The following is a 14231-nucleotide window of genomic DNA, read 5'->3' as shown; positions in this document are numbered from 1 at the left end:
ACTCTCCCGTATCGGTGGCAGTACTTGCGGAACTCCCCGATGAAGGAGCAACCAGTGTCTCGAGCTCCGGGAGCTCGAAGATACTTTCCATGATTGATAAGTCACTCAGCGATAATGAGCGTCAAGTTTTGATGGCCCTGCTTACGAAACATACCTCGGTATTCGACTTTGCGCAGCACAATGGACCGCCATCAATTCCTGCGTCCAGAACTCGTCACCGCATCAACACAGGAGCCGCCCAGCCAATCCGACAAAAACCCTATCGTGTATCCCCATCAGAACGCAAGATAATCAGTGATCAGGTCCAAGAAATGCTATGCAAAGGCGTCATTCGAGAATCATCTAGTCCTTGGGCAGCCCCCGTAATATTGGTGAAGAAGAAAGACGGTACGTGGCGGTTCTGTGTTGATTATCGTCGCCTAAACGCCGTTACTAAGAAAGATGTATATCCGCTCCCCCGAATTGACGACGCCATCGACTGTCTCTTTGCGGCATCTTACTTTTCCTCAATCGATTTACGGTCAGGTTACTGGCAAATTCCTATACACAAGGACGACAGAGAAAAGACAGCATTTGTAACACCCGACGGACTATTCGAGTTTAACGTGATGCCTTTCGGGTTGTGTAACGCGCCCGCAACGTTCGAAAGGTTCATGGACACGATATTACGCGGCTTAAAATGGGAAGTTTGCATGTGCTACTTAGACGATGTTGTGATCTTCGGGCGAACGTTTAGTGAGCACAACAAACGTTTGGATTTGGTCTTGAACTGCTTGGAGAAAGCGGGTCTTGTGCTCAATTCAAAAAAATGCCGTTTTGGGGAACGGCAAACTCTTGTGCTAGGCCATCTGGTCGCTAAAGAAGGCATCCGACCAGATCCGCAAAAGACTGCGGCCGTAGAAGCATTTAGAGTACCCAACTCTGTCAAGCAGTTAAGAAGTTTCTTGGGCTTGTGCTCCTATTTTCGCCGCTTCATTCCCCGGTTTGCTGACATGGCTCATCCCCTTACACGCCTTCTCCAAAAAGGCGTTCCCTTTGAATGGACTGCAGATTGCGACTCATCATTTCGCCAGCTCAAGTTCCTGTTGACATCCCAACCAATTCTTCGCCACTTTGATCCTTCATCACCAACTGAGATTCACACCGATGCCAGTGGCGTAGGCATCGGTGCTGTGCTAGTTCAGCGTGTTGGCGACCGAGAGCACGTGATCTCTTACGCTAGCCGGTCCTTGAGCCGCTCCGAGCGCAACTACACAGTCACCGAACAAGAGTGTCTGGCGGTCATCTTCGCCGTACAACGGTTTCGTTCGTATCTCTATGGGCACCCCTTCACTGTCGTTACAGATCATCATTCGCTATGCTGGCTTGTGAATCTGCGGGATCCCTCAGGACGACTAGCGCGCTGGGCCCTCCGTCTACAGGAATACGATTTCGTTATTTGCTACAAAAGTGGTCGGCGGCATGCTGACGCTGATTGTCTCTCTCGGATGCCACTTGAAACAACTGAATGTGATGCGGACAATTTTGATGAGTACATCGCTTTTGTGTCCCCGGAATTTCCGGATATGGGTACCGTCATATCCGAGCAGCACAAGGACGAGAGCTTACAACCGCTCTTCGCGGCAGCACAGGAGTCACCTGCGGGCAGTCGCTTTCGCCTACGGGATGGTGGCGCGCTGTATAAGAAGAGCTACTCGACCACCGGTGCACGCTACCTTTTAGTTGTCCCCACGAACCTTCGCCACCAAGTATTACACGCCATGCACGATGACCCAACTTCCGGTCATCTTGGTTCCACACGGACACTCTACCGGGCTCAAGAACGTTTTTACTGGCCTAAGATGCGGAAAGATATCGAACGGTACGTCGCCAGCTGCTCTACATGCCAGCGCTACAAGCGTCCGCCACAAGCGCCACATGGCCTGCTTCAACCAGTTCCCCCTTCTAGCGTCCCCTTTGAGCAAGTTGGTATAGATCTTCTGGGCCCTTTCCCGCGATCCTCCAAGGGTAATCGTTGGGTTATCGTTTGCGTAGATCACCTTACCCGCTATTGTGAGACCACCGCATTGCCATCGGCCACAGCTACAGAAGTTTCTATCTTCTTGCTGGCTAACATTATACTCCGACATGGACCTCCTCGCATAGTAATCAGCGATCGTGGGCGACAGTTTACCGCGGACGTGGTTGAAGAAACCCTTCGTCTGTGTTCATGTAGCTTCCGCCATTCTACGCCCTACCATCCACAAACTAATGGTCTGGTCGAGCGCACAAACAGAACGCTTGCCAACATGCTGTCCATGTACGTCGATTCAGCACACAAGAATTGGGACAGTATCTTGCCTTTCATTACCTATGCCTTCAATACCGCGAGACACGAGACCACTGGTTACTCACCATTTTTCCTTCTGTATGCTCGTCCGCCGCGCTACACCCTCGACACAATATTTCCCTACTTCGCTCATGACAACGAATCAATTGATGAGCTCCTATGTCGAGCAGAAGAAGCGCGACGCCTCGCTAGGCTACGCACCATAGCATCGCAGGACCGGTCCAAGATACGCTATGACGGGCGTCACCGCCACGTTTCCTTCGATCCTGGTGACCTTGTGTGGCTCTGGACGCCGTTGCGGAAGCGTGGCTTGTGCCAGAAGTTTCTCGCCCACTACGTCGGCCCTTACGTTATTCTGGAGCGCCTCAGCGATGTAAACTACCGCATTGCGCGTCTCACGAGCAGTGGACGACGCTCGGCCAAGGCTGAAGTGACACACGTCGCGCGTCTGAGGCGTTACAATCCGCGAGATGACTGACTCGCCCGGCGGGCTTCGTCTGCCAGCGGGGAAATGTCACAAGCTGTCATGAACCACGCCTGCCGCGCAAACAACCAGATGAAAGAAAGAAGAGAACGACGTGAGCCAAGCTGCCGCGAGACCGCTCTTCAACAACCGCGCCTATCAACCAGATTCATCTGGTTCTGCATTAAAACACCTCGTGTGTAACAATATGATAGAAAAGAAAAGGAAGTTGCGGAGCATAGCCTCAAAACTGCCATGACGCGGCCTTGACAAAGCAGCTATTCGAAAGTGAAATACGCGGACATTACACCGTACTCTGCACAGGATTGCCCCTTTGATAGCATACGCAACAGAGAATTATAGAGCTGACACCCAGACAAGCATGTCGCAGGCTGACATCCTGTATGCCCCAAGAAGCGATTCGTTTTTGATAGCACGTGCATATTTATATGCCCTATTCGCCCACACACAAAAGATAGAACAGGCACTCACTTACATAAATAGATAGATTCGTTCCACGTCTGTTTATTTATTATGAAAAAACGACGCGCTCTATAGTTTTAAATTTTGTTTTAATAAAGTGAAGCCACCCAACGATATTACATCTTGGTGAAACCGAAAAAAGTATATAAAATCACTTCTCTATAAGCAATTGTAATTAAATTTCATTTTTTTAGTAGACGTAAATGTTTTTTTTTTTCATCAAATGCGTAGACCTATAATGTAGTTTCCTTGCAAGCGCGTCGAATTTCTACCTTATGGTTTGTCTGTTTACCTTTTGCTTTGTACAACAGTAACTTATCAGCTAGAAAAGATTCTTTTCCTTGGGTTTTACTTTTTCTTGCTTATCTTTGGCGTATAGTATAGCCGGTACCTACGAAAATGGCGGCGCCGCGGCGGAGGGACTACTTGTGGGCAAACCAAGTAAGAAGCAAGGAGGACCGTTAGAATATATACGGTGCATTGTGAACTTTCGAGATTTTGTTTTATCGAGAACTAAGACGTGATACTTACGTGTGGACGTCCGCGTAGCAGCGCAACCACATGTCTTTCAGTCCGTGGGTGTAGTTTGGCACGGGCGAGCTGTAGGCGAGAGTGTAGGAAGCCACGCGGCTCAGGTACCACACCACGTATAGACCAATGTAGGCCGCGATCTCTTTCGCTTCTAGTGGATCGAAAACTCTGTAAGCGAGAAAGTTGAAGTAGCCCTCATCCAGAATCAAGAATTTCCTCTTCGCAACGTCCAGGAATTGCAACTTCTTGTGCAGGATGGTGCACAGTGACTGCCAGAAGCCCGCTTGCGGGTACTGTGGGCTCAATTTCAGTTCGACGTGGAGCGGTTTAGTGACGGACAGCTCGGCAAACGCCTGGTTCACACTCTTCACAGCCCTGATAAGTGCGGCGTAAGACATGCCACGTTCGCCGATGACTTCGGCGCACCGTCTGACGTACACGTCGAAATTTTCACTCGGACCAAGTTGCTGAAGGTATTCTGCAAACGAGACGATGTCGTAGTTGGGTGTGACGTGCAGCATGTAGCCGCTCCCTGAGTAAAGGCTGCGGCCGGCGGTCAGCCTGAAGACTGGTGCGATGCCGGCGTTCAAGTTGAACTCCACGATGCTCCGAACTGTGGAGTACTTGGACGTGGTGGGCATCTTGGGAAACGCGAGTCCACCCGCGCTCAGCACGTTTCTGATGGCGTCCACGTCCTCGTTCTTCTGCATTGTCAGCTTAAGGCAGCCACGAAGCAGCATCGCGGCCTTTTGAACGGCGCTTTGGCCCGATCTCGGCACTGGGACCGCAGAAACCCAGCGAAGCGCCGCTGTACGGAGCGACTGCTCGAGACGAGCGAAAAAACGGGTGGCGCGGCCGTCCCCGCAAGAGTAATTGAAGAAGTCCTGGCAAGGTGCCATGGACGGTGCGATGGATTGGTGCACCGCTATGGCTACGTTGAAACAGCGTGGCTCCTTGCACTGCACTAGGCAGTGGAAGAGCACGAGAGGCTGGAAAAGTGTGATAGATAGCGTCACGGCTGACACCGACACCAGGAACACGCAATACTCGGCCATACGTTGTCCGCGGACGCTGACAGACGTCGCACTCGATGTAATGTTGTTGGGAATCGGAGCGGCATTTGTTGGAGCGATAGCCACCGGCGCTGCGGCGACGTCGAAGGAAACCGCTCTCCGTCTTCCGTTTGCGTTCGCCCTCATTGACGTAGAACGGCACGGCCCCGCTGGACTGTCGGATGACGCGAGACGGTAGCTGTGGATCAGCGGGTCGCCAGACAGCTTGATAGAACTCCTCTCCTGGCTGCTTCCGTCGTGCGCCCGACAGGAGCCTGATACCTGAAGCCAAAGGAAATGCGACGCACTCGCTGTGACGGCGGAAAGCTGCTCCAAGCGCGGGGCTGGCTCAGGAAATAAACTCGTACTGTTTCGAAGTTAAAGCTGACGAGAGCTGCATGCAGGCCCTTTGGTGCGAATGACGACGCGCATGACGGGACAAGTTACATGTACAGAGCAGGACAGTTGACCGACACTGCGTCTGTCCTGTTCGTATCCCTTCTCCCGATGTTTGCTCTGTTCGCCATGTTTCAGGTTAAGTGAGAAAACTCCGCTCTAACGCATTTGGAACCGTAACCATATATTTTAGTCAATTGGGCATGTTGGTTTACGACAATATGATAAGTATAAGGCCACCATACGACACATTAATACAACTGTCGGTGCCGTTCTTCTCTTCCGGTCTATTTCATGGATCTTTACTCATTTGATGACGCCTCCGTGAGGATCAAGTTGAGACAGGTATAGTTAATCTTAAAATCCCAAGAATGGTTCCCAGCATTAAAATGGGCCTTTTCATTTTGACTTCCGAGAATGCGCCCGGTCTTAGGCTTCCATTAGTAAGAAACTTCATCGCATTATGATGCCATGCACTCGCACTTGTCGCAGACTCATCCGCCATGTTGTTTAACGAGTATAACGCCACGACGTGGATCCTCCCCCAAGACCCCATGGCTGTACAACATGCTATGTGTGACCTCATATGACTACATGGCTACGAAGAAAATGATTAAATGTTTCATCATAGACATTGGGGACATGAGTAGGGGCGCTGTTTCATTTAGAATAATTAATGGCGTCATTTGTCGCATTAGGAACCAGCGCTTGAGTATTTGAATATCATAAACAACTTCGATGTGGGCGAAATGCAGGAAGGCTTTGTTCTTAGATTTAGCTAGGTGCACGTCAAATAATCTTAGTGTTCAAAATTAGTCCGGAACCCCCCAACAGGCCGTGGCCAATCATCCCCTTTTTTTTTCATTGGGTATGTTTGCTGTTTTCTTCAACATGATCAGTAGAGGCTCGTTCCTGTGGATAACGCATAAACGGCATCGTGAACTCGAGCCCATGCTATCATTGCCTTCGTTTGCACGAACAGGACGTGAGCGAGCTGAGACAGGAGTTGAGTCGAGGCAACCCCGATCCAAAGCGTTTACACGAACTCGTTTCTATTGAGTGGAGATTGTCGCGGCTTCCTACGTCGAGGCAAGATAACAGAGCGCGCGAACAGCGCATCCGGCTCTTTGCTGTATGATAGCGAAACGCCAACCCGACCCGTCATAGTTTACATGCACCTTGCAAGCGGGTCAGGCTGAGCTAGCCTACCCTGTGTAATCTGGCTGACTCAGTCGGACTCGGCGCTCATCTAGCCAGGCAACTAGCTGTTATATGAGCGCGACAAGCAAATCTCTTCCCAACAAGCCCCCTTCTGTCGGGTTCACGTAAGCGCCTCGGTTCCGGTCAGGAGAGGCACGCCACTACCACGCTCATGTAATAGCAATGCCTACGCGCCAATTAGCGATCTACTCACTCGTTAACAGCTGTGTCCCTCTTCATTTCTTTTTTTTTCATTTTTGCGAGCCCGTGAGCCTAGATGAAATCATGTAATGCCGTGCCTATGGGCGCTCAACCCACCTTGGTGCCTACACGAAGCTATTGATGACCGGACTCACGAAGCTGTCACGACGGTCTTCTTGACGGATGCTCATGACCAAGCCTGCCGTTGGCAGTCTTCACGAGAAGCCCTTTTTAACGAGAGGGTGTTTCAGCTCCTGGGGGGCTTCCTACTGCCGGTTGGCCGAAGACGCCCGATGTTCCCTGGCTCGTGAAGCAGCGATGACGCCAACGAAGCCACTGATGTTTTCTTCTTCCTCCTCCAGCTAACTCCAATGCGCGAAGGCGCGCGTTTCACTGCAGGGGATCGGCAAAGAAACCAAAAGAGTCAAGTCATTTAGAAAGAGCAAAATAGAAAGCGATAAGGCATTTATTATTGCGATTGGCACTCTTAGGATATTTCACTGACTCTCCGGTGTCTATGCATTCAACCGTTTTCCTTTCACGCCAACTTGGGTCATTGCGTGTGTGCCACTAGGAATGTGCCGCTCTTCCATGAACCTCTTTGACGCCAACTTGGGTCACCTGAAACCAGGGCGCCTGTGAGTTCTCGGTGGTGCAACCACTGTGGGACAAATAAAACCAGCGCAATAAACACAATACTGGGCACCAGTGGTTTCACCAGTATCAAACCAACAAGCCCAAGAACAAGTTATTTTCAGTCCTCGTTTCCCTTGGGCGTAGAGCTCGCTGCCTAGCACTCTTACTGGCACCGGGTATGTGCCACTGCGTATGTGCAGCTCTTCCTTGAAAATGCAAACATATGGGTCACTGGGTACGTGCCGCTCGGCATGCGCCGCACGCACTTCGACGAACCTCTTTTACGCTATGAAGGCACTTTTGTCTTTCTTGAGGGTGACTGGCCTATGTGAACGTCTTTGACTCGCTCAGGCTCTCCGCGGCTTCCCCCCCTCCCCTCCCTCTCCCTCTTTTATCTTTATATTCCCTCTTTCCCGTCCCCCAGAGTAGGGTAGCCAACCAGGCGCATTTCTGGCTAACATCCCTGCCTTCTCTCTTTATTTCCTCCTCCTCCTCCCGTTTTACGCACACTTTGGTCACGGGAAATGTGTATGGCGAGCCGTCATCGCCAGGCCGACGACGACGAAGGTGCGCCTCAGCGACTTCTCCGCACTCGAGCCAGGTTCCTCGCGCTGATGTCCAGAAGGCACGGATGTTCTCCTCCGTGGATTGGATTGGATTTCCTTCTTCAATAGCGCGTACCCACTGCGAGGGTCGGCCAAGATTTGGATGGTATTAGAAAGATGTTGGTAGTACAAAAACTGGTAAAAGTGTCATATGGAAACAGATAAAAAAAATGTTTGAAAAACTTAAGAAACACGTCGTGAAACAATTATGAATTCCTCCACGGCTCAGCAGACATCCCTGTGGTAGTTGCCAAGAGAGGAGGCTCCTAGAGAACGGATATTTAAAATGGAGAAATTTAAACCAAGTTGCGTGAACCGTGGTTCCAAGCCAGGCGCAGCTTCGTCTTCGTCCGTCTGGCAATGACAGCTCGCCATGACTGAGCATGTGCCACTCTTCACGATCATGATGACATATAAAACACATCATCGTGTTGGATTGCGCTGGTAGAAGACATTTCCTGTAGTGCATAAGCTAAATGTGGAAGCGAGCCCACAGTTGATGCTCTGTGTGGACATCCCTGGCAGTGGTCGCAACAGTAGCGTAGCCATTAAGAAATCGAGCATGGGTGCAATAAATGGTCGTATCAATATCACCCAACCAACCAGCTCCTAACGTGGTAGGTCAGTGAGTTGCTCCCCACTCAAAATGGTGTTGCATAGTTCCCATTCGTGGGTGGCACCATTATCATCATGTCGTCATGCGAGAATAACAAGTTACAGGCCACAACAAGATTACAGTGTTTGGGTAGCTTAGCCACATGGCTTGCCCGTGGCTGCTCTCCTAAAAACATTGTCGTCGTGCCGCATCAGATCGCCTCACATCGCATCACTGCATTGCGACAGCCATAAAAGCCGTTGTTACTTTACAGCATCGAGATTAGCGGAGGCTCATTTGGGGCATACTGACGGCAATGTTCGCAGTGTTAAAAGTGATGAAAGTTCAGCGTGATAATGATCCCTCCTATACTTGGCACGGATAAGTCTAAAAAAAGTCGCAGTTACGCCTGAAAGGCAAACCATCGATTGCGATAGCAATTAGTGGACAGCTATACTAAGTAACGACAGTAGTTTCATCGGCCGTATAAAGTTGTAAACATAGGCATACTAACTAAATTAACGCGCATGTGTTAAGACTGGCCCAGCTGAGGTGCAAGTTTTGCCAGCCAGTTGCGACAGCGGCGTCAACTTTCCTTGGACGCCACCGCAAACCTCTAGCCACGGCGTCACTAAGTCGACTGTGTGTGAAGAACAATACGCGCGTCCTCGACTCTCCGTCGCTGGAGCCAAGATGAGTGCGACGAAGCAGGCTTTGTGCCTGAACCCGCCACCGCACACCTGGTATGCTGTGAACGAGGGAGTCCCCGAGGGAACGTACTTCCAGGCTCCTTCCCACGCGCCGTTCAAGAGGCAAGACAATGGGCACCTGGCGGCGCGCTGCGGGGGTCATCTCGGGGAATAAAAGGTGCCTTTCCTGAAGTAAGCCCCGAGTTCTACGAAGTCCGTCTGACGTCGGTTGACGACCGTGAAACTCGCGCAAAGAAGTGTGTGTGTGAGTGTGTGTGTAAGCCGTCCTGCAGAGAGGCGACTCGTTTACGATGACTGGTAGGCCGTTTCCCCTCACCTTGGGATAGAAGGAGGACAGAGTGTTTATAAACCGCTGTTGTGCGGCTGCTCCGTGGACTCTCTCTCGCAGTCATGCTAGACCGATGAACTGCAACATCCTTATGTAGATACACTAAAAAACCCTTATTCCTCGTTCTCGATGAGAAGCAGCCCTTCCCTTCAACAACGTCCTCAGCGGGGATAAGTTGGACGAAGGCATGGGCCAGCTACCTTCTGATTCATGCCCGACTCCAATCTTGACAACTGATTACGAGTGATGGGATTGAGCCCCCAATCCTAACAACTGGCTGACAGCGGTGAGATGGACTTTGCGACGTGGTGCTGTGTCTGCGGTTAGTGCTTGGTTCTTGCTTTGACTCTCTAGGCTTCATTTTGTCGCTGTTCTGTTTAGAACTGTAGGGATGCTAGATTGTTGATTGTTAGCTAGGATTGTGTTTTCCTAGGTAGATTAAGCGAGTAGGACCAAAGCAGTAAAGCAGCAATCATGGAGTTAAGGACACTGCTGAGAGCCGAATTGTTGGTGAGGAACTGGGCCTAGATGTACGCAAGGAGATACTAAAATCGGAATTATTGGAGCTAATTTCTGAACAGGCCAGTGAGAAAGAAATTGAAATGGGATTGGAACTTCTAAAGAATAGAGAGAAACGGGAAAGAGAAAGAGAAGAACGGGACAGTGAAAAACGACAGAGAGAGAGAGAGAGAGAGAGGAATGCGATAAAGATCGCGAGTTAAGAAAAATGCAACTTGAACTTGAAAGCAAACGTTTGGAGTTGTCTCAAGGAAGTGAAGGGGCTCTGAGACGATCAAGTGAGGCAGAATCATACCGCATGGACAGGCTATTAAAGCCATTTGAGGTCGGAACCGACATCGTATGTAATAAACGAGAGTCTCGTTTCTCGTTTATTACATACACGAGGGTCTCGAATCCGGCTACATTGAAGCCTTCAGGTAGCATATGTGGGTTTATTGACCAGTTGCCTTCACCCCAAAAGATCACGTTCTCGTGACGCCTGCGGCAAAGAGGACGTTCCTCGTCCGCCGCGAAGGTCTGTGAGTGGTGGCGCTGGCTAACACTCCCAGGGTTCTACTAGGACACATAAATGCCCAAGAAAGTGGATGAGGAAACAGCGCCGTGGTAGCTCAATTGGTAGAGCATCGCACGCGAAATGCGAAGGTTGTGGGTTCGGTTCCCACCTGCGGCAAGTTGTTTTTTCATCCACTTTAATTTCCATTATAGTATCGTTTCTTTATTTCATTTATTAAGCACAAGTAATTTCCCCTATGTTGTCCTTGGTATCAGTGTTTGTTGGCTTCTTACGATATGACTAATAAAAATCGGGCCCCTTGGTTTAACCCCCTTTCTTCTCGTTTATATATATATATATATATATATATATATATATATATATATATATATATATATATATATATATATATTGTAGAGGGTAATATGCATGTGGTGCTGTGTGGACTGCCACCACTGCGACTAGAGACCCGAGCTCGGGCTGCTAACGCGAAAGGCTAGGACTCGTTATCAAGAGCTACTTGCGATCCCTCGAACGAGCCGCAATAAACCCCCTTTCACAATATATATATATATATATATGTATGTATGTCTTTGTGAAGTTAATGTCTGATTTGAATTCATCGTTGCAAAGAGTGTTAGATCAGTTATCGCTTCAATTTACCGCTCACCTTCTGGTGAAATTAATCCATTCCTCGACTTCGTTACTTGCACTTTTAGTACATATCCTCTGCAATGGGAATGTCTGTTGTATTAGTTGGAGATTTCAACATTGACTCACTAGAAACACTACACATTTTTGGACGTTATCCAGGCCTCTTGTACGCTCGCCAACAAGAATAACAGGACAAATTGAAACTCTAATTGACTTGTGCATAACTAGTCGCAAGGAAAGTTATGTTAGTAATGGCATTTTATGCGAAGCATATTACGAGAGCTCAACCCAGCTCCTCAGGCGCGGCGGTGTCGCCTTCAATACCGCGTGACACCGTGACGTCACGACAAAGGAGAAACGGGGCTCCAACTCGCGCCGTCGCTCGCGGCGTCGCGGCGGTATATAAGCAGCTGCGCTTGCCTCTGCTAGACACTCACGAGGTGAGATGCCTCCTGGAGACCGAGCTGCTTCGTTGGAATGAGAAGCGAAGGTTGCGGCATGCTACAGAGACTGATTTTCTAGGTGGCTTTGGCTAAACTCTTGCAAGATGGGCTGGGTGGGAATCGAACCAGGGTCTCCGGAGTGTGAGACGGATACGCTACCACTGAGCCACGAGTACGATGCTTCAAAGCGGTACAAAAGCGCCTCTAGTGAATGCGGTGTTGCCTTAGAAACGAGCTGTTTCTCAGGCGTGCGTCTCTTGCTCAGGCGCACATTTCGTTGCCGCGCCGAACGCTGCGTTGCTCGACGCTCACCGCGTCCAATGCGGGGCGCGTAGTCGCTGCGAGCCCATTGTCTTACACCCCTTGGCGGGTCGACGGGAACGCTGTCGCGTTCCACTCTTGAAGGCGAAGCAGAGTAACGCATGAGTTGTTGCTCCGTCTAGCCGAACCAAATATAGCCAAGCAACAGCAGTTCACCAGGCTAAACAGTGGTTCAACAACTAAAATAAAGGCTAGTATGCTTCGCATCCTGGGCTTAACCTTAGCTAAGCCACAGCCATTTTTTTAAAGCTAGTTTGAGTAATCACTTATCACTATTTTGTTTCTTTCCTATTGCAAAAACAAAAAAACAGCCCACCTGCAATACGGCCAGTTTCATATCGTAGCTTTAATCCGCGTGCTCTGTCTGCCTTTTACTCGATGCCCGCGTTGACTGGACTGGCGTTTATAAGGAAGAAAACCGAAGCGTCTCATATGATATGTGTTTCGAAAAAAGTAAACTGCCGCTATGAAGACACTTTCCCTTTCTGATATGCAAGAAAGCCTAAAAATTGTAGAAAGCCATTGGCAACAAAAGAGTTGTTTCAAAGAATCAAAGCACGCGATAGCCTGTATCAGAACTTTATTAACCTAATCGAACTAACTCACCTAATTGAAGACAACAAAATATAGAAACAAGTTAATCTCTGATATAAAGAAAGCTCGAACTGAATATTACAAAAATAAGCTCATTGCTATTTCTGATTATCCTAAAAAATTGTAATTTAATACGATCACTGATAGGAGAATAACAGAATAACATCTCTGGTACCCGTACTATTGACGGTGTTGAATACGGCGAAGCGTCTTTGTCGGATGAATATAATCCTAATTATTTAAGTTCAGGCGCATATCCTTCGTCCTGTAGCCTTTAACTAAATGCAGAGAAATAGACCGGGTGTTTCAGTGAACAATTTCAAACATTTTTTTTTAATTGCTTGTGGCGGACAGCACAATTCTACTCTATGAGCGGGTCTACACGAACAGGTAGACATTGCTTGCACAAAAGCATTGAAATGTATAATCGACCAGTTATTAAACATTCACTAATTATGTTTTAACTAATTACCTTATGGCACATATTGCAATTTACAAATTCTGGCGAAGAAGTTCGCAAGGCGAATCCACTTGGAACGAATTTTCAGGATGACACCAGTTTCGAAATACTTATTCCCGAACGTTGCGGCGAAATGCATTGGCGTTCCTGTTACTTTTGTGCTTCAATGCATTAAACGACGTTTCCTACAGAAAGTAAGTGAACGACAGGGTATCTTTACCTCAAGTTTGACGTCCCGTTATATCGTAAATGGTGCTATTCACACAATCCTTTTCAACTGGATATGCCATGCAGTATCACCCGCTAGAATTTGTAAATTGCAATACGTGCCATAAGGTAATTAGTTAAAACCTTAATTGGCGAATTTTAGTGTCTCCTTGCAGCGAACTTGAAGCCCTTTCATTCCTTAACTGAAGGGGGGGGGGGTGAGGTAAGCTCAACACGAATGCCGCTGCCATTAATGATGATAATAAATCAAAACCAATTATATTTGTTCCTCATTTTTTGTCGGCAACATTGCAGCATACTTGCAATAAAGCATTACCTAGGTGCATTTTCCCGGTTAGTATGAAAATATGCGAGAGTAGTGGTCCTGCGTAAAGGTGCTCATACCAATGACCTCAAGAATTACCGGCCAGTATCGGTGTGACCCTTATTCTTGAAGGTGTTAGGGTACGTACTAAAAACAAAGTTAACCAAGTTGCTTGATGAACGTGAAGCGCTTGTCAAGGAACAGTTCGGCTTCTGTAAAAGAATATCTATGAAAACAGTAGTGCTAAAATATCAGTAAAAAATAGCTAATAATATCGAAGCAAGGAGCACACTCTGGTGCTTTATTTTTTGGACTTTAGAAAAGCATTCGATTCGATTGAGCATGATGTATAGTTTCGAAAACTTCCGCTCTATGAAATTCGAGGTGGAGCACTACAGTTGATACGTAATTATTTATCAGACAGGCAACAGTACACCTGTCCTAGCAGGTATTAATCACAGCGGTAGCCATTGAAACACGGAGTGCCACATGGTTATATATTCGGTCCACGATTATTATTATCTACATAAGTGACACTCTGCGGGTGCCGCAAACTCCAGTTATGCTCTTGTATGCGGATGATAATTGCCTGTTTTTTTCCGGCTGTCATCAAAGGATGTAGAAAAGGCGGTAGGCTACTGGTTGGTCTCTCATATTGTTTGGACTCAAACCAGCTACAATTA

General features: G+C 48.4%; 1 protein-coding gene and 1 long non-coding RNA gene across 3 annotated transcripts in view; one reads left to right on the top strand and one right to left on the bottom strand.

Annotated features, from left to right (window-relative positions):
* The window catches only part of LOC135920469 (phosphate-regulating neutral endopeptidase PHEX-like), a 52908-nt gene extending 45886 nt beyond the window's left edge, over nucleotides 1-7022 (bottom strand). The window contains exons 1-2 of one of the 2 annotated variants that reach the window (XM_065454723.2): nucleotides 6811-7022; nucleotides 3807-5140 (exon numbers count right to left, since the gene is read on the bottom strand). In XM_065454723.2, coding sequence (XP_065310795.1) covers nucleotides 3807-5140; nucleotides 6811-6846 — 1370 coding nt within the window. In that variant the 5' untranslated portion in view covers nucleotides 6847-7022. Of the gene's footprint in view, nucleotides 1-3806; nucleotides 5141-6772 lie in introns of both variants that reach the window. The other variant, XM_065454724.2, reaches the window with a different exon arrangement.
* LOC135920472 (uncharacterized) overlaps nucleotides 1-14231 on the top strand; it is a 252501-nt gene that overhangs the window by 17321 nt on the left and 220949 nt on the right. The gene's annotated exons all lie outside the window — the stretch shown is intronic.

This window comes from Dermacentor albipictus, chromosome 1 (genome assembly GCF_038994185.2).
Source record: "Dermacentor albipictus isolate Rhodes 1998 colony chromosome 1, USDA_Dalb.pri_finalv2, whole genome shotgun sequence".
In the NCBI taxonomy this organism is placed as follows: domain Eukaryota; kingdom Metazoa; phylum Arthropoda; class Arachnida; order Ixodida; family Ixodidae; genus Dermacentor; species Dermacentor albipictus.
This window is presented reverse-complemented; position numbering and strand designations above follow the sequence as displayed.